We start from the raw sequence: 23,064 nt of genomic DNA on the forward strand, positions 1-23,064 counted from the left end.
GCAGTACCAGAAGATTGCATTAAGTGAGCTTTGACAAAAAGAAGTTGTTGGGGGCAGGTAGGTTGGAGAGATGTCTTGTGCTTAAGGACCTTGCCTGCCAACCCTAATGATCCAGGTTCTATTCATCAGTACCTATGTAAAGCCAGATGCGCAAGGTGGCACATGTGTCTGAAGTTCGTTTGCAGTGACTAGAGTCACTGGAGTGCCCACTCTCTCTCTCCCTATCTGTCTCTCTGTCACAAACAAACAAACAAACAAACAAACAAACAAACAAACAAACAAACAAACAAACGAAGGACGTGGGATGCTACTGGAATAAGCCTTTTACTTCCTTTAGCATTTCATTAAAGACTAGACCTATGTAGCATCCTGAATGGATGATTCATGTTGTGCACTGAGGTTGTGTATCTAGAGAAGCAAAGAGTGAACTGGCTCAACATACATTAATGTCCTTCTTGGGTTATGATGGTATATTGAACGTCATTTAACACAGGGATCTTCAGCATCTATTCTGAGCTGAGCATTGGGTCACCTTGAGAAGAAAGTCTCTGTTCTGCAAACTCAGATTCTAATATGGCGGAGAAGCAGGTCTCCACCAATGACACAGTACTTTGATGCAAAGTGTGATGGGTGTGAAGAGAAAATGGATGATTTTATCTGGGAGCGCTTATGAAGGTTGATAGAGTTAATAGAATTTGTATAGGAACTTGAAGAATGAAAAGATGCCAGTTTTTGAAATTAGGTCTTCCTAGTTTTGCTTGTAAACATGCCAAACTTGGTGGCAAAGAAATTATTTTGATTTTTGCATGCCAAAGTCAAGTGAATTAGAAACAATTATTATTTAATGTTCATTTTCCTAATTAATGTTAACATCCAAAAGGAAAGTAAGCTCATTTCCTCTCAATAAATTAGGATTATAATTTCTTTCCTGACCATTTGTCATGTTTTCAGGCAGTCCTTTAAGACAGTCTGCCTAGCTTGTTTCCTAAAGACACAAAGACATGAATAAATGGCAGACATTTTAATATTAGTCTCACTGCACTGGCAATGTCATTGTCATTGGCAAGTCAATCACTTTCTTTGCTAACTTTCAAAATAACTATTAATTATAGGAAACATGAACATATTTTAAGGTAAATCATGAATGTAATGTCTTTTCCAGGAATTCAGCAACTTTCAGTTTATATTACATTAAAAAAACCTTTTCTTATTAGTTGTTTTAGAATTTTCTGAGCTCCTGGTTTACAAGCCTAATTTCTTTTTCCCTTTCAAAGCTCAGTTAATTAGACTTGATAAGCTACAGGGCTCCAATTACAGTAGCACAGGATCAGGGCAACTTGAGATGGTGGCTTTTACAGCAGAAACACTGAAAATGTTAAGAGTCACAAAATGGGACATTCTTATGGTCATTATCTGTTCGGGCATTGAACTATTTAGTTTTGAGTTTGGATTGGGTTGAAAACCAAGCCCACTACCTTTTTATAAATCTGTTTATGTTGAAGGCGCCTCGTTAATCTGCTTTGGGAACTGGCAGATCCCATAAGGCATCACTGAAGAGCTTCTAAAGTGATTGCAAGAAAATCATTAGAGATTATTTACTCTTGGCCATGTTATAAAAATATTCACGCTTCAGTAAAAGTTCAAAAATCTTCTTTTAAATTTTCATTTGAGTGTTATTTATCCAATCTTTCAAAACTGTTTTGAAATCTTGTGGCGGGAAGTGCCTCAGAGCTGTCAGGGAGCTCTGGAGTTGTGCAGACCACTGGCCCTGGCTGGGTTTCGGCCTGTGCACAACCTAGATCATGGTGTTTGGAAGGTCGTTTTCATACTTGATGTCTTGGTGGACATACAGTTTTGTTTGTTTTAATGTGATCTAAATATCATCTGAATATTATGATGAATAAATTCTAAAAGAGCTGGATGTTTTACAGGGACAAAAATGCAAGAATTTCTCAATTGAAATAGAAGTGTTTGTATTTAAAGTTGTTCCTTGGTTGGGCATGGTGACACATGTCTTTAATCCAATAGGAGTCAGAGGTAGGAGGATTGCTGTGAGTTCAAGGCCAGCCTGAGGCTACATAATGAATTCCAGGTCAGCCTGGGCTGGAGAAAGACATTACCTTGAAACAACAACAACAAACAAACAGAAGTTGTTCCTAGATCCAGAAGAAAAGTAGTGAGATTATTGATGTTGATAAACATGTCAGTGAGCTTCCTACTAAATTTATGTGAGCTCACTGAGTTTGGATCTCTTATATATCTGTTTTCTACATTGTCCCTAATAATATGTGTTATGCTTTCATGCATACTCACATAAACTAGTGTCAGGGTAGTAACTAGGCACACATCACCTTTAGGATCAGGGGCTCTGAGAGAGTATCTCTGACAATATTTCCTGTGTGATGGTGCCTCCATCTTGTTCCCTTCTAGAATGGATGATGATGAAACGTACTGTCGAGCCGCCACTGAGTATGCCAGAGCCTGTTCTCATGCAGGCTTCCCCATCCAAGATTGGAGAGATGACTTCCCAGCATGCAGTATGTGTTTACTTTTCAAGCCATGTGCATTTTTGATAAAGTTTAGTCTTATGCTAGAACTCAAAATTTGTCCAAGTACTCAGAATAATATTTTGTGAGGCCTTCTAATTCATGAAAGTGAAAACTTGAATATTCTTTAAGCACTGTGGTTTTTTGGAGGAAGGTAAAATTGACTTGGCCTACTGTCTGCCTATTTTAGCTGATAAATGTGATGATAGCTTTGTTCACCGGGACTGTATCAGTTGCTGCCCACCGACCTGTACATTTGAGAAGCAATGTCTTGGGAGCAATCTGCATTGTCTTGATGGATGTTATTGCCCTGATGGTAAGTAAATACCTTCTGAAGAAACCTTGTCTGCACTCTTGAAAAATGGTACCCAGTGATCAGAAGACCCTATTGTGGCTTTGCTACCCTCTTCCAGGACATCAGGATGACTCAACCTTTAAACCTTGCAGAAGCTGACCCTTGAAGTGACTGCAAAGAATGGTTGATTTTCTTTAATAAAAGAGTCATTTATTTTTCAGTGAAATTGTCAGAAAACTTGAAATATAATGTTCTAACATTTTCATAGTAAATATTTTGCTCTCTTAATATTTGAAGATATTTAATAATTTACATATTTTTGTTTTCTAGAAGCCTTCACGTTTATCCATTATAAAATTTTAAGCATGATGCATTTTTAGTATTTGAATGAAAAGCAACTTAGCAATTGTGAGAGTGGAGTTTACAATTAGCAGTAACTTTCTATAGTGATAAACATCCGCAAAGAATGCCAAGGAATTACTCAACTACTTTTAATTTTATAGATTTTTTTTTAATAACAGGAGCCTGGAGATGTAGCTCAGTGGTAAAGTGCTTGTCTAGTATTCAGAAATGAAATGAAATCTTGGAGTGATTTCCCTAGTGTCCTGTGCTTGGATGGATAAAGGTTGCTTGGAATCCGATAGGTTGACCTCTTCTGCTATGTCACTGTGGTGAACCAGTGCCAGTTTTTAGTTGTTTGTTAAACAAAAGATAATGAGGTTATACTTATATTTAAATCCATGCACCAAAATATTTTGGTGATTTTTCCTACAATTTTGTTATGATAAAGACAAGTGGAAAATGTACCGCTTCTAGCAATATGGTTGCTTTAAGTGCTAGTTCATCCTCCTGTTCTTGTCACAAGAGTGTCAAAACTGTAACAGTGCTGTCCAGGTCACTGAGTAGCACTACCCAGCTCTATTATCCATGTGGCAACAGTGTGAATCTCTTTAATCTTGAAGTAAACAGGAACTAAGCCAGGAACATACTTGCTCTATCTTTTTATTTCCCATTTTTTCCTTCAAGTTCAAGGAGGCACTACTCAGTTGTCGTTCTTCATCACAGTGGACCTTGAACTTTTGATGACAAGTCACAGGGGATGAAAGTGGAAACCCACCAGAATAAAGACCCTTATAGCATAATAGCTACTGGTTGAGAGGCAGGTTTCTGGAATCCTCTTGTACAGTAAAGCACTTTTTATTTCCAGTACCCACTTATAAGCAAGTGTCCAACAAATGCTATCTGAATTGTTATATTCAAATGACATAATTTTATTTCTCTTGAGAGTATAATAAATATTTTTCTTCAATAGGACTCATAATGGAAAATGGAACATGCATCTCCTTGGAAAATTGCCCATGTAGTTTCCATGGATTAGCTTATTCAGTCGGTTCAAAAATTGAACAAGAGTGTACTGAATGGTATGTGATCAAAGTATAGTATGGTTTCTGGGTACTGGTATAGTTAACCTTACCATATCAGATGTTTACAAGACTATCTTTAGTTTATTTACTTCCCTAAGTTAGGGTACATAGCTTGCATTTTATTTAAATAATATAGTGTAGTAATCTGTATTTTCTATCACGATGTGATTTATACAATTTACTTTGGTTATTTCATAAAAGCTTATGCTCATCTGATAGCTGTTGCATTTTGTTATTCCTGCTCATTAATTCACACATACTTTTAGTCTTAGAAGTTGATGGTGTCCCTGGGCACATCTGCTGGGTACATTATACAAGTAATTCTCAGATCTGGGGTACTTTATGTACAAGCATGAGGGTGTGAGCTCTAAACCCTGGCTCCAATGTACAAGTGAGTATGTGATGCATGCATGTAGTACCTGCACTGAAAAGGCAGACAGGCTGGTGTCTAGAACTTTTTTGAGCTTTAGGTTTAGTGAGAGACCCTGTCTCAAAAAACCAAGGAGCAAAATGACTGAGGAGGCTGCTCTACAATTGCCTCTGGCCCACATGCATGTGCACACATGCATATGTGCACATGTGTGCACGCACACACACTCTTAAGCAATTGAACACACATGTGCACTCACACACATACAAAAGTAACTTTTTATTGTCCATGAACAAAAAGATTTAGAATTCCTGGACTGGAGGGATGGCTTAGCAGTTAAGGCATTTGCCTGCAAAGCTAAAGGACCCAGGTTCTATTCCCCAGGACCCAAGTTAGCCAGATGCACAAGGGGGTGGATGCATCTGGAGTTTGTTTGCAGTGCCTGGAAGCCCTGGCATGCCTATTCTCTCCCTCTCTCTCTCTCCCTCTTTATCTGTCAAATAAATAAATAAAAAAATAAAATATAAAAAAATTTAGAATTCCTTATTAAATTAACTAAGGTTATGGGCAAACATGGAATGCTTCCATGATAGTCCCAACAGGAACATGAAACCTTTACGTCATTGGGATGTTTTCTTTTTGATGCCAGTGCATGAAAGAGATGTACAAGTAGTTAACTAACCAAGTTATTCGATTCTGACGTCATCAGAGACTCTGGTCTGTCTTCCAAAACTCTTATCTTTGTGCAAATGGAAGGAAGAATTTATCTTACATAAGAAGACATCTCTTTTCTCTCATCAATGCCTGGTGACATTAAAAATAGATATATGGTAGTTCATAATCTGTTTGCCAATGTTTATAGAGATGTATTTCAGATCTGATAATTCAAAACCCATACTTTAACATATTAATCAGTATATTGTATGCTAACTTAAACATGGTGTCTATATGTCAGCAGACTAACATCTCGGTAATTTCATTTAGTATATGTGCTGGTGGAGTTTGGAATTGCACTGAGCATGACTGTCCAGGTAATCTTTAAAAATGATTTTTATGAAAATAACTTACTTTTAAAATTTGATTGGAAAGTAGCACTTATTTTTATAAAGCCCTTTCAGATATAGCAAAGGATGCAATATACAATTATGTATACAGGTGATAAATAGAAAACTGAACACAACATAGCCTAAGCATGCAACTGTGGTAAAATTTTGTTAAATATTGAAATATAAAATCTAAATAGCACGTGAAATGGCTATAGTATTAAATGATTTTTTTCGCAACTAAATAATTTAAATTAGTCTAATAAATTTGTCAGACCAGTGAAAATTTTAACACCTTAAGTACTTTTTTATAGTATTATTTATCTTGATTTAAAAATTAATGAAATTTAATATAACTTTATGTCCCTCCTTCTTTATCTCCTCCACATCTATTTATTTATGTCCTCATTATTTTTCTATTAACTTTCTTTTTATAGTTCAATGCTCTGTTGTGGGCGATTCTCATTTTACTACCTTTGATGGTCGACATTATTCTTTTATTGGCCTGTGCCAATACATTCTCGTGAAAGGAACTGGGAAGGATAGATTCACAATTACTCTACAGAAAGCTCACTGTGAGCAGGTAGGAACAATATCTTAATGCAAGCAGGGGAAGATTTCAATTTCTAAGCTAAGCTCTCCATCTAGATTGAGAATGGAAAAATGGGTGATTAAAGTGCTTCATTAGTCTTAATGTAGTAGAAAAGAAAGGGAAATATACAATCATTAATTATCATATATCAATGATGGTACAATGTACCCTGATTTCAGAGATATTAAGACATGACAACAAGTATATTTTACACTGGACAAAATGTTACATATTTAATTTTTAAAGTGAATTATAAAGATATTGAGGTTTTTGAAAATCATGCATGATTACACAATTGGATTAAGGTTTTATTTACTCCAAAACCAGCTATATTTCAGGGACAATTTTTTTTGATAGGATTAAATAGGTTTCATGTCATTCTAAAGATATTAATTTCTTAATATTTGAATGTTTGCATTAGATTTTTTTCTTGAAATAATAACCACATCAGTAATTTGAAAAAGAAAGTGAATCAAGATATTTCAATCATCTCTAAATCAAGTAGTTCAAAATTTTGCCAGATTCCCTAATTTTCTAGTTTTATTTAAATGACAATTATATGCAATGAAAGTTTAGAAATACCTCATTAATATTTTTTCCAGTTTGATTCTTTTTTTCTGGTTATATTTTATTATTTTTCTGAGACCTGGTCTTTCTTTGTATGTAGTTGAGACGAATCAAACTTATAATCTTTCTGCCTCAACTTCCTTTATTTTTAGGATTATAGATATGAGTCACCATGCCTGGCCCCTCTCTGAATATTTTCTTTTAATTTATCAAAGGCGAACTTGGCTATCTAAATAGTCCTAAATCACTTAGTTATATTCATTATTATTATTATTTTCTAACATAATAGTTAAGTGAATTTGAAATGTTATTTAAACTATGTTATTGAAAACATTTTTCTTCAATGCTCTATGCAAAATATGTGGATATATAATTGGTTTAATATGCTCTAGAAAACTATATTTCACTAGGAATAAGGTTATATGACATGGATTACATAACAGCTACTAGATTATATCACTAATGCTCAAATTTTCTATCTACCAGAAATTCTTGTTTATACACAATGTCTCTTTTCCCCATTTTACTTGTCTATCTCCCTTCCTTGCTGTCATTTCTTCCATTGGCCCTTTGGTTTTTATGCAGAACCTTGGCTTGGTGTGCCTCCAGTCCATAACCCTGATTCTGGATGATGATTTTAGTAAACAAGTGACCCTCAGTCGGGGTGGCCAGATCATCACCAGTCCTAACCAAGGCTTCAACCTGAATGGTAAGAAGCAAAGCTGCTCATGCCCTTTCTGGACTCCAGTAGCAACACACACGGCCTGATTGGTGCCTTTTCCTAGTGGTTGACAACAAAACCTTTATGAGGTGTCTGTGTGTCACTAAATTCTCAGAAATAGTGTAAGCCACAATATTTACTGGGCCCAGTGTTTACCTCAGGTGGCCTAGAATTTGAACAGAGTTGCCTACCCAAGGAATTATATAGGGAATTTAAGAGTTTAAATGAGGCCTAGCCCATCCCGCACTGCAGAGAGATGTGCTTGGAAGGTCAGGAAAGTTTGCTGAAGGCGGCAATGTGTCTTTGAACATTTCCAGCTGAGAAACTGCTAGGATGAAGGAGATAGAAAGTATCCCTGGCAGAGTAAGGAGGTGGAGGTGTGTAAAGATTATTTAGTGAGTGCTATGACTGAAGTGACACTTCCTTGCCCTGACAGGATAAGTAGAGTATGTTCAGTGCTGATATTAGGAAAGTAGGTAGGGATAAGCCCAGGGCATCATACATGATGGTTTATAGGCCCAGGCCCTCATTGTGCCTACATTGCCTCAGTTTAGTTAATAATACACTTTCATTCTCAGTGTGAAAACTCTGAAAAATCTTCCAACTTGTGTTACAAATCACGTGTTCATGTTACTGAGGCATCATGCTAATGACATTGAATTTCATATGGAATTAAATATGTAGCTGTCACTGTCACCATTTTATGTACAAAGAGGACAATCTCATATGGTTCAACCAAACAAGTAATGAGTCTTAAAGAATTGTAGTTGGTTTCTTTTCTTTGTTTCCTTCCTTCTTTCTTTCTTTCTTCTTTTGATTTTTCTTTGTACACTGTGAGGACAGCAGGGTGAAGGGACTTTGAAAAATGCTGGAAGCAGACACAGGCATGTGTCAGAGTGGGGTAAGAAAGAGAGGAGCAGGCCTAAAGGTGGTGGCTGTAGATTGAGAAAGACTGACAGTATATTAGAAAATAGGCGATCAAAAGTCAGAGGTGGTCTGGATTTGGGTTTTTGGAAAGTACTATATGATGAGGATAGAATGATTTTCAGATTTCTGGCTTTAGTGACCAAACTGAAAGAAAAAAAAAAAAGTGTGGCAAGAACACTGGGACAAAGAAGATCAGCTCTTCTTGTGAAAAAGCCATTAGTGAAACTTTGAACATGAGTGCTCTCTAAAGGTGTCTCATAAGAGAATATTCACCAAAGACAGGGTTCTCCCATTTTGCTGGCAGACACAAGGAAATGGCAGATTTCTTTTTTTTTTGTTTTTGTTTTTGTTTTTTTTTTTGAGGTGGAGTCTCACTGTAGGTCAGGCTGACCTAGAATTAACTATGTAGTCTCAGGGTGGCCTTGGACTCACGGCGATCCTCCTACCTCTGCCTCCCGAGTGCTGGGATTAAAGGTGCGCGCCAGCACACGTGACTTGAAATGGAAGATTTTTGACGAAAGCAATGCTTCCATAGGGATCATGACCAGTTTTTGGGGGAACAATTCACACACACACACACACACACACATACGCACACACACACACATTAGGAAAAGACATAAGAATTCAAATGTCCTAGGACTAACCTCCTACTGATTAGTTGTTTGCCAATGGAAAACACATATTACTTGGCAGTTTACCATAAATATTTGCTGAAAACCCAGGTAAGTGGGAGAGAAGAGATAAAGCATCAGAAAAGAAAGCCATCCCCCACACATGGCAAAATTTAGATGCAGAGTGAAAACAAGCAGGTCCTGCTAGCCTGGCTGCTCTGCTTCCCTCTGATCTGGAGGGAGAGGCTCAGGGCTGTCTGCTGCCATCCCAGAACCCTGTTCTCACTTCTCAGTGAGGTTCTATGGATTTTCTTTTCCTGTAGGAATTGTTGAAATTCAAACTCTGTCATCCTTATTTATTCTTCTGAAAACCACATTTGGCTTAAAGATCCTGTTTGCTATAGATGGTGAAAGAATTTACATCCAGCTATCTAGTGCATGGAAAAGAAGAACATTAGGTCTGTGTGGCACTTTTAATGGCAACATCAGAGATGACTTTCTGTAAGTACAACTTCTGTATAGTCAACTGAGTTTAATGATTGAAATTTAGAGGATATAAATTCATTGCAAATATTTACATATTTACATATTACATACTTCAGCAGTCTCTGGACTCAGAGCCTTACAGAGGTAATCCCATGTAAATTATGTAGCAATCTTCTGATGGTGTGCTTATTTTATAGGTAGTAAAGAAATGGAGACCACAAGAGGCAAGTCATTCAATGTCACTTAACTTCTCTAAAATATTTCTACTCATGACCTTTCACCTGAGAAATGTTAATGTGACCCCATGTATATTAGTATATAGTATGTAAAGTAACTAAAATTTTACTGATAACAAATCCAAAGAAATTTACTTTACTTTTCTTTCTTTATTTTTTTAAGAGAGAGAGAGAGAGAGAGAGAGAGAGAGAGAAAGAGAGAGAGAGAGACAGAGAGAGACAAGGAGAGAGAGAGAAAAAAATTGGAACTCCAGGGTCATCTATATTAGTATACAGTATGTAAAGTAAATAAAATTTTACTGATAATGAATCCAAAGAAATTTACTCTTTCTTCTCCCCTTCCTTCCTTCCTTCCTTCCTTCCTTCCTTCCTTCCTTCCTTCCTTCCTTCCTTCCTTCCTTCCTTCCTTCCTTTCTTTCTTTCTTTTTTTAGAGAGAGAGAGAGAGACAGGGAGAGAGAGAAAATTGGAACTCCAGGGCCTCTGCCACTGTAATCAAACTACTAAAGGTTGTGCCACCTAGTGGGCATGTGTGACTGTGTACTTGCCTCACCTTTGTGCATCTGGCTTACCTGGGATCTGGAGAGTTGAACATGGATCCTAAGGCTTTGCTGACAAGCACCTTAACTGATAAGCCATCTCTCCAGCCCCACATTTTTCTTTTCTTTATTTTGTTTTGCTTATTTATTTATTTATTTATTTGTTTTTTTGAGGTATAGTCTCACTCTAGCCCAGGCTGACCTGGAATTCACTATGTAGTCTCAGGGAGACCTCAAACTCACAGGAATCCTCCTCTGCCTCCTAAGTGCTGGAATTAAAGGCGTGTGCCACCACTCCCAGCAATATTTTCTTTATATACTTTGGGGTTCAAACCCAGGCAATTAGGCTTTACATGGAAACATCTTTAATCCCTGAGCCACTTCTCTAGCCAAGCCATTTACCACCCCACCTTTTAATAAAAATTTAAAGACAGTGAGAGAGAGAGAGAGATTGAGAGAGAGAGAGAGAGAGAGAGAGAGAGAGAGAGAGAGGGAGAATTAGTGTGCTAGGGTCTCAGCCACTGCATTTGAACCTCAGATGTTTGCACCACCTAGTGTCATGTGCAACCTAGCACTTGCCTCATGTTTGTGAATTTGGCTTATGTGAGATCTGGAGAGTTGAACATAGGTCCTTAGGCTTCCCAGGCATGCGCCTTGACAGCTAAGCAATCTCTCCAGCCTGAAATTTACTTTAAAACAATTCTTCAGTATACATATAATTTCCCCATCTATTTAAATATCTTATTTTTTATTAATTTGCTTATTTGTGAGTGAGCAAGAGAGAGAGAAACTGAGGACACACCATGACCTCTAATCACTGTAAACTCCAGATGCATGCATCATGTTGTGCATGTGGCTTATGTGGCTTCTGGGGAATTGAACCTGGGTCCTTAGGCTTCTCAGGCAATCACCTTAATGACTAAACCATCTCTCCAGTCCTCCCTATATATTTAAGATGAAATAAAATTCAGATACTGATGAGATGAGGTTTTCTTTTTGTTGTTGTTGTTTTTCAAGGTAGAGTAGCACTTTAGCCCAGGCTGACCTGGCACTTACTCTGTAGTCCTAGGCTGGCCTTGAACTCACAGCAATCCTCCTATCTCTCCCTACCAAGTGCTGGGATAAAGATATGTGCCACTATATCTGGCTCTGAGATGGAATTTGTTTTACACAAAGAATGAAATCTTGGTTCCATATTTGATATGTCTGTATGCAGAAAATCTTTAATGTATTTTGGTGTTGAGTGATATTTTTATTTTATAATCACCAATGCTGAGAACATTGCCTCACATAAATATGTAGTACAAAATGGTGGAAATATGTCTAGGACCATTTCAGAAAATGTTGGAAATTCTGTCCTCATCCCAACAAAATTTAATTTATTTTTTAAAAATGTAACTCAAGTAAGCACATCAAACAATTCCTAAAATTCAACATTCTAACACAATCTAAGACAAATATGGTAGTAAAGTATTCAAAGTCTTTTCTCTGTAATTAAACCATTATATTTCTATAACAATAAAAACTGAAATTTATAACATAGTAGTGCTGAATCTGAGCTGAAGCATTTCAGACAACATTTTCTGGTACTGTGCTCTGGGACTGTGTGTGTATTCAGACCAAAACTATAGTGAACTCACGTAATAGAACCTGGGTAAGTGTTGCCAGAGCTACCTTGGGTTCATTACTTGATTTATTTGTTTTGAGACAAGGTCTTATGTAGCTCAGGCTGGACTCAAATTTTCAATGAAGCCAAGACTGCCCTTGAATTCCTGATCCTTCAGGACCCATCCCCTAAGTGTTGGGGTTACAAGCATGTGCCACCAAGCCTAACCCCATTTGACTGTGAATTGTTTTGTCCATTGCACATTAAGAAACCTTTTACTGACCCCACATGTTTAGTTTCGCCCCTAATATGGTCGTGACACAATTTAAGAAGCTGTAATTTAGCTCACATAGTAGAGTTAGGCTTTGAATTGAGGCAGTGGCTCAGGGCCTATGAGCTAACTGCTGCTCTTTTTTTTCTTTTCTGTTACCTATCAAGTTAAATGGTGTCCTATTATGAAAACTTTTAGCCTGCAGATACTCTTAATGTCATTTAGTATTAGTGACAGTACATCATATGTCGATGACATTAGAATCCTTTGTTATTGTTGATAGTGCAAAGTGTATCTGGTCTCTGTGTATCTGTACTCTTTATACAGAGGAAGTGCTTTTCTTCTTCCTGGGAAAAGCAGTTGTGTATAACTCAGTATAGATTTATTTTTCTAAATATACTGTAGGTGCCGTTTAAGCAGGGTGACTCAGTCTTCATCCCTTAGGAGGGTATTCAAACCATTAGGAAATATACATAATCCAAAAAATCCAAACTATGGTGGTTATCAGGAAAGTGCAGTGGAGGGTGGAGTAGATGAAAGGGAGGTGTTGGTCAAAGATCACAAGATTTTAGTTAGGCAGGATGAATAGAGATCTATTGTGAAGCAGGGTGGAAGGAGATAGTGAAGTTGATATCTGAAAGTGCTTAATGACTAGATATCAAATTTCTCATACAAAAATTATGAGTATGTGAGGAGGTAGATGTGTTCATTGGCTTGACTTACTACTGCACAGGGGACTCACATATCAAAGAATAATGTATATACTCTAAAGTATGCATAATTTTTAATTTGCTAACAATATCTTCCTAAATATTTTAAAGAAATACTTTGTGTTAGACAAGGTATGAACTAATAATGCACATAGAATGCTGAGGTAATTAAAAAATATGTGTCACACTTTGTGGTTGTGGCTAGAAGCACAGAAGGAATTTATGGTTCACCATGGTTGGCAGTCAAGGGACACTTCATATTCCCCAAATAGCATGTAAATTTTAAACACTTTCACACATAGTCTCATTTCTTCTTTTAAAAACATTTTATTTATTTACTTGAGAGAGAAAGATGGAGGGGGAATGGATATGCCATGCTTTTGCCACTGCAGATGAACTCCAGACACTTGTGCCACTTTGTGCATCTGGCTTTATGTAGGTACAGAGGAATTGAACCCAGACCACTAGAAACCACCTTTACTGAGCCATCTTTCCAGCCTACATATTCTTGTTTCTGTTTGGGGTTTTCTCCTTGTAATCTTGATCATAAACTCTGCATAAATGTTTTACGTAATTCAGACATAATCTGCTTCTAAAAGCTAGTTTATCTTTACCAGCCAGTTAATTCTGTGCTATCTGTGAAAAGTCACCATTTTTTAGATTTCCACACCAAACTTCCAGCTCTGTGATAATGAGGACCATTACCCTTGCACCTTGTTTTCATTACTAATCTTGTCTATAGTAGATAGTCAAACTGAAGGGAATTTAAATTGATAGGGCATCAAAAAGAAATTCTGATGGGCTGGGAAAAAAAACTAGTACTTAAAACTAAAAATTTAAAAGGTAGAATTTCTTTTATGTTATCTACTATGCAATTTATTTGCTATTTAGCTATATATATATTTTGACTTTTTCACTTGGAGGTTAAAATAACAGTATCTTTATCACATTTGCAAAACAGAAACCATATAAAGAGGCATGGCTAAGATGTCCAGAAAAGACATTAAGCCTTCTTTCTCTGCCTTGTCTGTCAGACTGGGTTAGCTGTCAGTGTCTAGCAGATGGCAGATCTGTCTGCCACTTTCCAAGGCACCGTCTCCTCCTTGCATAAACAGTCAGGCGCGATAAGAATGCAAGCTAATATTTCAGTCAGAGATAATTCTTGAACATTGTTTAGCTTTTCAACTTAAGCAGTTAAAATTCTTTGCTTGACAAAGGTTAATGTGAATCTGCAAACAGAGTATAATGGAAAAATATTAATTGAAAATTTATTTTACTTGCCCTATTACAGCAAGTCAAGTATGGTGAGCTGAAAGGTCATTTTGTAAAGTGAAATACAATAAGCAAATGGAGTTTGGTCCCTATCTTAAAAAAATGTTATTGTTTTAAGTCAACTAAGTGAAATAAGAGAGCCAAGTTCTGGGTGGTTCCTTCTGGGATCTACACGCATCTCCTACAGCAATGTTGTCTCTGGGAAGGGGAAGAAAGAATGGGAGGGGAAAACAGGAGAAAGAAGCCAGTGAAAGTCATGCAATTTCTTTGGAATCTCAGAACCTTCATTCTGGAAAGATAAGATCTTGCTTTAGGTTTGCTTTGCTTCTTTATAGATCTAGGGTGATTTGGTGCTGAAGACAGGCAAATGGAGGAGGAAGCTAGAACATGGGATGGCTTCGTGGGATGGCTGTACACTGCATCTTCCCTCTTCTCTCAGTCATCGTGGTGACAGTCTCCACAGAGTTGAGGGTGATCTTGACAGATGGTCAGAAAGCAGTTAATCTTTAAGGGCTCTGACAGCTGAGGCCACGCCTACTTTTATATTCAGCTGTGTGGCAGCAAGGCACAAGCCAGGGCTGGCAGTATGGCCCTCATCTCCCAGCAGGAAACTGCTGTGATCCATATAAGTGGTTTTGACAGGGTCTGGCACAGCGTCTGAGAGTGATTGTCTCTTAAAGATGTAGGCTGTTGAATTAATAAATCTCGATGGCTTCTGGAGGTGGGATTGCGTATTTGACCCCTCAACATGGTTGATATTTATTTATAAGTCTGACCTATGAAGGGTGGCCATTTCCCTTTCATTTTGTTTAGCTGAGGAAACTGAAGAGGAGAAAACTTGGGGGAAGGGTGAATTTGTTTTAATGTTTAAAAAATTTTTAATTTGTTGTGTTTGCTCAATATTTTAGATCTCACATTAGAGATTGAAAAATGAATCAAAATATAGATTATTTTACTCTGGGCGATAGTAGTCTGTAGCCCTAAAAGAATCTTGTGAAATGCACACATCTATGTTTCAATATTCACACAAAACCAGCCCGTTACATTTCTGGATCTGTGAGGGATGCTTGGGTGACTGTGAGCGCCAGGTTTGAATCATAGTTTTGCCAGTGATTGGTTTACTGGAACTTGGCATTTGTCTGCGTTTCACGTTGTTTCCTCTACATAAAAAACATAGAGGGAAAGAATGCTTTCATCACAAGGTAAATATGAAGATTAAGTAAAATCATTTGTGTCTGTAATTTAGCACCTTATAATATCTCACTAACAGGAAGCTAATGCTACTGTGGTTTTTACAAACTGGTAGAAAATTTGAAACATTAAGCTTTCGTATACATCAAGAAAAAATATTTTTTTATTTGTTATGGACATATGTACTATGGGTACATCATGCGTTTGTACCACCCTTTCCCTCATCCCTGCCCCCATTCTACTGGGGGCCTTCCTTGAAAATAATATTCAGGTACTGCAATATTTGAAGAGTATGAGCTAATAAAACGAACAAGGGAGACTAAGACGAATATTTTCTTGGCTTCTTAGTTCTCCATCAGGGATGATAGAAGGAACCCCACAGCTTCATGCAAATGCATGGAGAGTTTCCTCCACTTGTTTCGCACCAGTCCATGTCCCCGTGGTGGACCCCTGTAATATTAATCAACAAAACAGTAAGTCTTCTTTTCTAGGTACTACTGTAAGTTTACAACTGCCAACCCATCTCTCTAGCTCATCTGCTTTTAATTCCTCTCCCATTTCCCCTCCATTCTGTCCCAATTCTTTTTCATGGATCTACTCCTTTAACTGGTCTTGCTTGGCTTGTTTCTTTCATAATTTCCTTCTTGATATTGCAGCAACTTTAGTTTTAGTATTTTGATAATACATACAAGTTTAAATAGAATTCACTTCTGGTTGCTTCTTTACTTATCTCCTCTATTATAGGGCACTTGACTATGTTTTCATCACTTTTCTCCTTACACCATGTATGTATTCTATGACATATATACTATAGATATTATCTATTTACCTTTTCTATAGATTATGATTAAAAAATTCCAAATTAGAGCTGGATGTGGAGGAGGTGCACACCTTTAGTCTCAGCACTTGGGAGGCAGAGGTAGGAGGATTGCGGTAACTTCAAGGCTACCCTGATACTACCGAGTGAATTCCAGGTCAGCCTGGGCTAGAGTGAGACCCTATCTGAAAAAAAAAAAAATTCAAAATTGAATAAACTCACAAAGACTCCAAAGAAAGGAAAACAACTATACACAAATCTGAAATGGATTTTGAAGGATGTATTTTCTTCATAAGGATCTTCTTGGATTATCCTTTACTTAATATCAGCAGAAATACATTTTGTTGTACAAATAGTTATGGCATAAAATAGTTGCCTTATTGGTGTATTGTCTTGCTCTTTCAGGATCTTTGTGGTTAAGAATGTGTGTACCAACACTATGCAATCATTTGTTTCACTCATATATGTGGACCCATAGTAAAATTAAAATAATTAACCAACTATTAGGTTACTTTCCTATTAACAAATATACTCAAAATGCTTAATAAAATAAATGCAGTATAATTCTTTGGTAGTGAAACATTTCTGGCATCTAGTAACTTGGGTATTTCTCAGAGACAATGGTAATACAAAGATTGATTGTTAATTTGTGAGGAAACCAAAGCAAATAAGGTTTGTTCATACATATAGGGACCACAGACTTAGCCCTTGTCTGTAAGATAATGTTATGCTCCTCTTATCAGATGTTTTATCAAGCTTATAAAGGGTCACATCTGACTGGTCATTCTCAGGAGAAAATCCCACAGACGTGAAGATACTACCATATAGATATGATAGTTACATCTCCTGGGTTTTTACCATATGTTCCAAACCCTAAATTCTAGTTATTATTTATTCATTTTTATACTTATTGAGTTATTTATCAGTCAGACATTGTATATTGTGCAGACATTGAACTCGGTGACTCTATGACATCTGCTACATGGCCATTCACCTCAATGATACCTTTGGGACATAGTGATTCCCAGACCTTCCCAGAGAATTGTGTATTCTGCAAAGTGGCCATAACATCCACAATGTGGAACCACTTTTATCATTTCTACAATCTGGAACCACTTTTATTATGTCTGGCTGACAGAGAAAAGTCTTTCAGTGGTGCCCCATTTGTCATAGCAGGGTTCCTAAGATATCCTTAGGCAATGGGCTGACCCAAGACTACTGCTTCTATTAACCCTTCAGTTACTCATGCTATTCAAGTATGATGCATTTTCTTTTTTGTTTTGTTGTATTGGCTGAAATAATATTGAATATGGAGTAAGTGTTGCTACTATTAAAAGCATGAAAAAACAGGCAAGCAAATCCTGTGTAAGCTGCATGCATTGGTTCTCACTTAAAGTAACAATCCACACGCTACATTTCTAAGACAGGAAGAAACCTGAAGTTTTATACTTCATTCTTTTAGTTAGTTCTGGCCTAGACCGTGAGAGGCTAACATGCTTCTTTGTGTGTTAGTTGGGTATGCGGCGCACTGTGATGTCATCCACCAGGAGCTTTTCACTCCTTGCCACATTTACGTCAGCCCGGGCCTATACTACCAGCTCTGCCGCCACGATGCCTGTAAGTGTGGCAGTGCCTGCCTGTGTAATGCTCTTGCCCATTATGCCTACCTCTGTGGCCAGCGTGGTGTGCCCATCGATTTCAGAGCTCAGATTTCTTTCTGTGGTGAGTATGATGGCTCAGATGGAGACCATCTAATAACCCATAAGAAATGTTTGTGTAGTTTCTGCTTTTATTTTTAAAAATGAAAAGCTAGCAATGCATATAAATTTCTTGAAATGTTCTTATAATGTATAAACATAGAAACATGGTATACTTAGTTTATTTAAATTGGTGATATGTTGGCTAAGAGAACTAATACCTTGGATATTTTGTTACAAGAAAAAGTTAGGGTATGACTATGTATTTTGAAATGAGAATCAGAAAAATATATATATTTTTTCTGAGGTAGGGTCTTATTCTAGCTCAGGTTGACCTGGAATTCACTATGGAGTCTCAGGGTGGCCTCGAACTCACTGCAATCCTCCTACCTCTGCCTCCCAAGTGCTGGGATTAAAGGCATGCACCACCACACCCTGCTAGAAAAAACTTCTTATTGGGCAGAGTCCTATCTACGTGTAGGTATTTGTGGAACAGCATATGTGGTGAGGGCTGTTGGGCTGCACTTAAATGGGTCCAATGTGCAGCAAGCAGTTACTTCTTCACAGACTTGGGGCTCCAATTCTCCTGTTTGTGCTTCTGCTGTTCTTATTCATGGTAGAGAGAATCCCTACGAATTCTGGAATTTCTTTTTTCATCAGAAAAGCTTTAACAGGTTTCTTTCAATATAATCCTTTGTGACTCAGGGCTTGGGGCTACTGTCCTGTCTACATTTCCATGCTTAGAGAGTAGCTTCTGGGAGATTTGTCACTTAGTCCAGAGGCCTCACTGGCCAGTATTGATGGTAAATGCACAGCTTTGCCTTTCTAAGAGAAAAATAAGTAACTACAACAGTAATATAAATCTTTGCAGGATATGAGCCTAGGATTTTGATTTTGTAGGTGTAACTATATTTGTCAGGACAATTATCCTGCTTCATTCCTGAACTATGGGCAGATTTAATGTCATACAGATTTGGCAAACTACAGCCCTTAGGCCTCCTGTATTTCTATTTATTTACTTATTATTTATTGGAGAGATAGGGAGAGAAAGAGAGAGAGAGAGAGAGAGAGAGAGAGAGAGAGAGAGAGAGAGAGAGAGAGAGAATGGGTATGCCAGAGCCTCTAGCCACTACAAACAAACTCCAGACCTATGTTCCACCTTGTGCATCTGGCTTACGTGGGTACTGGAGAATTGAACCTGGGTCCTTTGGCTTTGCAGACAAACTCTTTTTTTTTTTAAATTTTTATTTATTTATTTGAGAGCGACAGACACAGAGAGAAAGACAGATAGAGGGAGAGAGAGAGAATGGGCACGCCAGGGCTTCCAGCCTCCGCAAACGAACTCCAGACGCGTGCGCCCCCTTGTGCATCTGGCTAACGTGGGACCTGGGGAACCGAGCCTCGAACCGGGGTCCTTAGGCTTCACAGGCAAGCGCTTAAACGCTAAGCCATCTCTCCAGCCCTGCAGACAAACTCTTAACTTTATAAAGGATCAAGTTTCATGTTCCATTTCCACATGAGTGAAATCCAATGTCCAAAATACATGGGGCCAATCTGGCTGTGTTTTCCTTCACTTCCGATGTTGGGAAATTTCCTCCATATTTGTTCTTGCTAGATTAATTACACTTTAAAAGTAATCTCAACCATGTTTTACCCAGAATTTTCGGGGGGATTCTTTGAGTATGTTTTAGATAATCTTAACTTGTCTGCCATTAATAGTTCAGTATGGTTGAATGAGAAATTAAACTTTTCTTGAACAAAGTTAAACACAACTAAGAAGGCTAAAAGAAAGTGCAAAGAGTATGGGTCAGTAAAGTCAAATTTTGTTCATAGAAGACTAAAAACTTACTTAAGTTTAAAGAATGCTATAAAGTTAATGATGACATCATAACATTACAGATCAATAAAATGGAATGCCAGGAAGTTTATTCAGACACTTGAAAGACGTATATTTTAATAATTATGTCAGGGCTGAAGAGATTGCTTAGTGTTTAAGGTGCTTGCTTGCAAAGCCAAAGGACCCAGATTTGATGCCGCAAAACCCATGTAAAGCCACATGTATTAGGTGGTGTATGCTTCTGGAGTTTGTTTTCAGTTGCTAGAGGCCCTGGTGTCCTCATTCTTTCTCACAAATAAATGAATAAAATGTTTAAAAAACTTAGGGTATGAGATACTAAAAGAGTTATGGAATATTAAAGTTAACAATACTCTATGAATAGAAATTTTATTCATCAATTTGATCCCATTGAAGTTAGGAATATCATTATTTATTTGTTTGATTGTTTACTTTCTGTTAAAGAATTTGTGGATGGTCCTTTTACTGATGCAAGATAGCTTTTTATTTTCATGTTTTCTTGTTGCCATAAGGTAGCATGTCATGTTTAGGTGCTCCCTGTGACTCTCTCTTAAGTGACACTCATTTGTCCTTAGCTGTGGTGTGCCAGAAGGGCATGCTGTACCACCATTGCTCCTCACTTTGCCGCCAATCCTGCACATCCCTCTCCTCCCCAGAGCACTGTGATGATGACTGTGCTGAAGGCTGTAACTGTCCAGAAGGCAAATTCTATGAAGAAACACTTAACTTTTGTGTGCCCATGTAAGTCACAGAAATGGGTTGAAAGCATCTACTTTCTTCTGATAGTCCAATAAATAGGCATGTTTCTTTAGTACTTCTTAATACCTTTACTGTTTTTCTTTTAAAAATTATTCTTATTATATTTATTTATAAGAGAGATAGAGGAGAAGGAATGGGCATGCCAGGTCTTCTGTTGTTGCCATAAATGAACTCCAGATGCATGTGTTACTTTGTGCATTTGGCGTAAGAGGATATTGGGGAGCAGAAGCCCAGGCTGGCAGGCTTTGCAAGCAAATGCCTTTAGTCACAGCGTCAAGTCTCTAGGCTTCCTGGCGTTTTTTCCTTCACACTGTGTTATTCACACTAAGCTTATTCTGAAGCTTATTCCCACTTGCTTTACTGTCGCCACACCAGGGACAAGGCTTATCCTTCACTATCCTGTGGTCATGTGAGTTGGGGACTGTCATGTCCATCAGCACTCAGTTCTCACATGGGATGAAGACTTTTGTTTTATATATAATGTTAAAAGCTGTATCAGTCATGTCTCTGAAGTGCACTCAGTGACTCTTCTTGGGACTGAGTAAATAGGTTGAGCGCATTATAGAAACTACAATTTGTATCTACTGCATCTAATTAGTTTCTGCCATTTGTAAAATGTGGTTACCCACAGTCCAATAGAATAGTGAAAACTTGCAATGACCAACACAAAGCACAGGGCTTTCTTGGATTTCAGTTGTTTTTTTGAAGGAGCATATGTCCTGTTTGATTAACCTAGCACCCTTTTTATTCCCCTTGCAGATATCACTGTCGTTGTCACTATAGGGGCAGCATTTATCAGCCTGGAGAGCTCATCCCAACACCATCAGGCTTATGGTAGGTATCAGTGAATATATTAAATTCATACATATTATGCTATAATGTTGGCTATGAAATGCTTGAGACATACTCATGACTGCAGAGAAGGATTCTACATGTTAACATCATGTGGTAACGTAGAAATCCTTTAATTTTGGCCATTTGGTCAAACTAGGAGTGAGGTGGGTGTTGAGATACTATGTGCATTCTTGAGGGTTTTGAAGTTCATGGCTCACTGGTTCATTTACTGGCTCAAGAAGCAAAATCCAAAATAGATTTGTATGATGTCACACATGGGCATGAGTGTAATTCCTCAGGGATATCAGACTTAGTTTGGTAATTCTTACTCATGGGATAACACTCATTCCAGTTGTAACCTGTCTGCTAAATATGCAGGCATGTCCATACAGCAGTATACATTGGTCTATATCTAATGCCTTTCCTTAGTTGCACCATAAATGTTCAGAGCTGATAGCTAAATATAGGTAATAGTAATGACAACAGTGCTGTCTTGTCATGACTGTGCTCCTTCTATTGTCCTGACATGGATCTGAGTGTTTTATATTTATTAATAAAACATGCATCACTGTAATCCTCAGAGACAAGTGTTGTTGCTCCTTCCAGCTTACATAGGAGAAGCATGAGGCACTGGTGGCTCAGCCAGTTGGTAATAAAGCTGGGATTTATTCCTGGCACCTTGGCAGAGCCGTGTGCTTGCCTTATGGTCAACCTCGCTCTCAGGCTCATTTTATATTTACAGCAAACTATCATTCACACTCCATGTTCCCTTATCATTATTTCTGTCTCCTTCCCACCTCCCAATTATGACACAAAGGCAGCCCGCTCTTGCATTTTACAGATTGTGCGCTCAGTTTCATAAGCCAGAAATCTGAGGGTCATTTCCCTCCTTTTTCATTTCACACCTATACCCCAAATCTCCAACTACTTTGGGTTGAACTTGATTTAAAATCCTACATGTAGTTGAAATCCATTCCTTAGTTCCCATCCCACCACTTTAGTGATGTCTCTCCTCTTCCTTGAATCCTTCTAGATTTTTAAAAAATGTTTTTAGTGTTGCTATATCAAGATGTCTGAGGTTGAACACTTTATAAAGGTTTATTTAGCTCCGTGCTATGGAGGTCTAGAGTGTGGTCACCACAAGGGAGAGAGAGGCAAGGAAGATGAATTTGCTTATAATAGCATACTTTTATACATGATCGAGATCTGAGAGAACAGCACCTTGCTTAAAACAGCACACTTTATACATGGTTCCTATCTGAAAGGCCAGTAACTCATTCCCAATGATAAAGATACCAATCTTCCCCCACTCTGCCCTTTTTTGCCAAAAGTATTTTAAAAATTTAACTTAGTTATTTGCAAGTAGGGAGAGATAGAAGAAAGAAAGAATGGGCATGTCAGGGCCTCTAGCTGCTGCAAATGAACTCCAGATACATGTGCCACTTTGAGAATCTGGCTTTATGTGGGTACTGGGGAATTGAACTCAGGTCTTTAGTCTCTGAGGGCAAACACCTTAACTGCTGAGCCATTTTACAGCTCCCCCTTTTGAAGATGGTGCCCCTATGACCTAATCACCTTATATTAGCCCTGCCTTGTAAAGGTCCCATCTTCCAATACCACTTCATTGGGATTAATCCTCGACACCAGTTTTGATGTGAATAACCCATATTGAACCATTGAATATGTAATCTTCT

At 37.8% G+C, this 23,064-nt stretch overlaps 1 protein-coding gene across 1 annotated transcript in view; it reads left to right on the top strand.

The window, feature by feature from the left end:
• Nucleotides 1-23,064, top strand: part of Otogl (otogelin like) — a 145,671-nt gene that overhangs the window by 25,074 nt on the left and 97,533 nt on the right. Inside the window, exons 11-21 of the mRNA XM_004650138.2 lie at nucleotides 2,431-2,537; nucleotides 2,737-2,862; nucleotides 4,154-4,262; nucleotides 5,620-5,666; nucleotides 6,116-6,261; nucleotides 7,423-7,546; nucleotides 9,423-9,600; nucleotides 15,757-15,881; nucleotides 17,738-17,947; nucleotides 20,353-20,518; nucleotides 21,296-21,370. Coding sequence (XP_004650195.2) covers nucleotides 2,431-2,537; nucleotides 2,737-2,862; nucleotides 4,154-4,262; nucleotides 5,620-5,666; nucleotides 6,116-6,261; nucleotides 7,423-7,546; nucleotides 9,423-9,600; nucleotides 15,757-15,881; nucleotides 17,738-17,947; nucleotides 20,353-20,518; nucleotides 21,296-21,370 — 1,413 coding nt within the window. The remainder of the gene's footprint in view (nucleotides 1-2,430; nucleotides 2,538-2,736; nucleotides 2,863-4,153; nucleotides 4,263-5,619; nucleotides 5,667-6,115; nucleotides 6,262-7,422; nucleotides 7,547-9,422; nucleotides 9,601-15,756; nucleotides 15,882-17,737; nucleotides 17,948-20,352; nucleotides 20,519-21,295; nucleotides 21,371-23,064) is intronic.

This window comes from Jaculus jaculus, chromosome 6 (genome assembly GCF_020740685.1).
Source record: "Jaculus jaculus isolate mJacJac1 chromosome 6, mJacJac1.mat.Y.cur, whole genome shotgun sequence".
NCBI lineage: Eukaryota > Metazoa > Chordata > Mammalia > Rodentia > Dipodidae > Jaculus > Jaculus jaculus.